Here is a 1,821-nt window from a genome sequence, read left to right as displayed (position 1 = left end):
GCGGGTCGGGCAGCGTAGGGCGGGTCACGGCCTGGTGGGGTGGGCAGGTGGGCGGGATGCAGGACGGAGGGCCAGGATGGGGCTCAGCAGTGGCTGCGCAGCCCTCCCTCCCTGACTCCCTCCCTGCTGTCCAGCTCCTGCCCGCAGGTCCCCTCCACCGGCCCCCACTGGGCTGTCAGTTCCCCCAGGGTGACCCCCTGCTGCCCCGCGTGGGGCCTCTCGCTGCTGGAACTCTGCCGATTCCCTCCAGCTGCAAACTCCCGGAGGAGCAGGCGGGTTCTTGCGCCTAGGGCTCTTTCCCGGGAGCTGGGGGCCATGATTCAATCTCCTCTCCCACAGGGAGTCAGGGGCTCTGCTGCGGAATTGCTGGGGGACTCAGTTTCCCCCTCCGCAGGATGGGACAATCACAGCTGCTCTGCCCACCGCATGGGCTTGTTGGGAAAACTTGGTTTAAAAAATGATATTTCCCTAAACACAAAAGATCTGAAGCAGGCGGTGGGTGCGGGGAAGTTGGTCACACAGGTCCCTGATCCATTATCCAAAACTCTGGGGCCAGATCTGTTTTGGAATTCAGGAATTTCTCATATTTTAGAAAGCCTACATGGAGCATATATCTCGCCGGGACTGACACCACCCATCAGGGTCCAGGCATCACCCCCGTAATCGGACACATTAACATTCTCAGCAAAGCCCGAATCACACAGGAGGGATAAAGCAAAGTCACTCATCGCCTTGGATCAGGTCAAGACAGGTTTTGCAGCCAAATTACAAGACATGGGTGCCCACATTACAAGACAGCTTGACTTTCCGGACTTCACAATTGCACTAGGCCCTCTATTAGTCCCTAAACTTTAAGGGTTTTCTAAATAGTTCATATAATTCTTTGAAAGGACTGTTACAAAAATGGGTAGAAGGGAATTTTGAAATCTATAATGGATTGTGAACAATTCGTTATGCAAGTCTAGAACCCAGGCAGCAAACCAAGAAAGGCCATGGGGACCAGGCAGGGGGAGGCCGAGGCGGCCTGGAGAGCTCGCTCCCTGTTTGAGGAGACCCCTGCTTCGGCCAGTGACCAGCAGCCAACTGCCACCAAGCCACATGGACACAGATCAGTTCTGCCAGAACTTCCGGTTTATCCAGAGAAGCTGGGAATCTGGCATTTACTGGGAATTTTCTTGTCAGCTAATTCAATTTTTACAATATGGTGTGGGCCAAAGAACACATATCTGTGAGCCCCCGGTTTTCAGTGTCTGATCTGGAAGGTGGGTGTGAATTAGTACCCAGCAGACCCTTCTTCAGAGAACCTTCCATTTGGAGTCCTGGAAGAGACCCAAGGCATTTGAACCCCAAAACTTTCAAACCTCCCAAGTTTCCCGTGTTTGTGCACATGTGCATTCGGGGTAGTGGGGTCGGATCAAATCTTCCGTCGACTTCTCAAAGGAGTCCATGTGCCTGAAGGGCTAAGAGCCACTGATTTGGTTGACTCCCCTCATTCCACGATTTTTAACCTTTTTCATCTCACGGCACACATAAACTAATTACTAAAATTCTGCGGTACACCAAAAAATATATTTTTACCCATCTGACAAAAAATAGGTATAATTTTTATTCATTCACACTAGACGGCTATTGTTGTGTTGGCTGTTGTCATTTTTTAATTTGACAATCGAAGGGGAAAGAAGCCAGTGCGCCTGACTAAATAGTCAGCTATGGCACGTTTTAAAAATTCTTGCAGCACACCGGTTGAAAGTCACTGCTACAGAGGGAGATCCCGACAGCGAGAGTGACTTGCTTAAGGCTCCACAGCAAATTAGTGGTACA

The 1,821-nt window shown here is 51.1% G+C and overlaps 1 protein-coding gene across 1 annotated transcript in view; it reads right to left on the bottom strand.

The window, feature by feature from the left end:
- POU2F2 (POU class 2 homeobox 2) overlaps window positions 1–1,821 on the bottom strand; it is a gene marked incomplete at its 3' end in the record, with an annotated part of 53,191 nt that overhangs the window by 4,109 nt on the left and 47,261 nt on the right. The window contains exon 8 of the mRNA XM_006761084.1: window positions 3–31. Within this exon, the coding sequence (XP_006761147.1) occupies window positions 3–31 (29 nt within the window). The remainder of the gene's footprint in view (window positions 1–2; window positions 32–1,821) is intronic.

The sequence above is a fragment of the Myotis davidii genome, unplaced genomic scaffold, assembly GCF_000327345.1.
Source record: "Myotis davidii unplaced genomic scaffold, ASM32734v1 scaffold1577, whole genome shotgun sequence".
Lineage (NCBI taxonomy): Eukaryota > Metazoa > Chordata > Mammalia > Chiroptera > Vespertilionidae > Myotis > Myotis davidii.
This window is presented reverse-complemented; position numbering and strand designations above follow the sequence as displayed.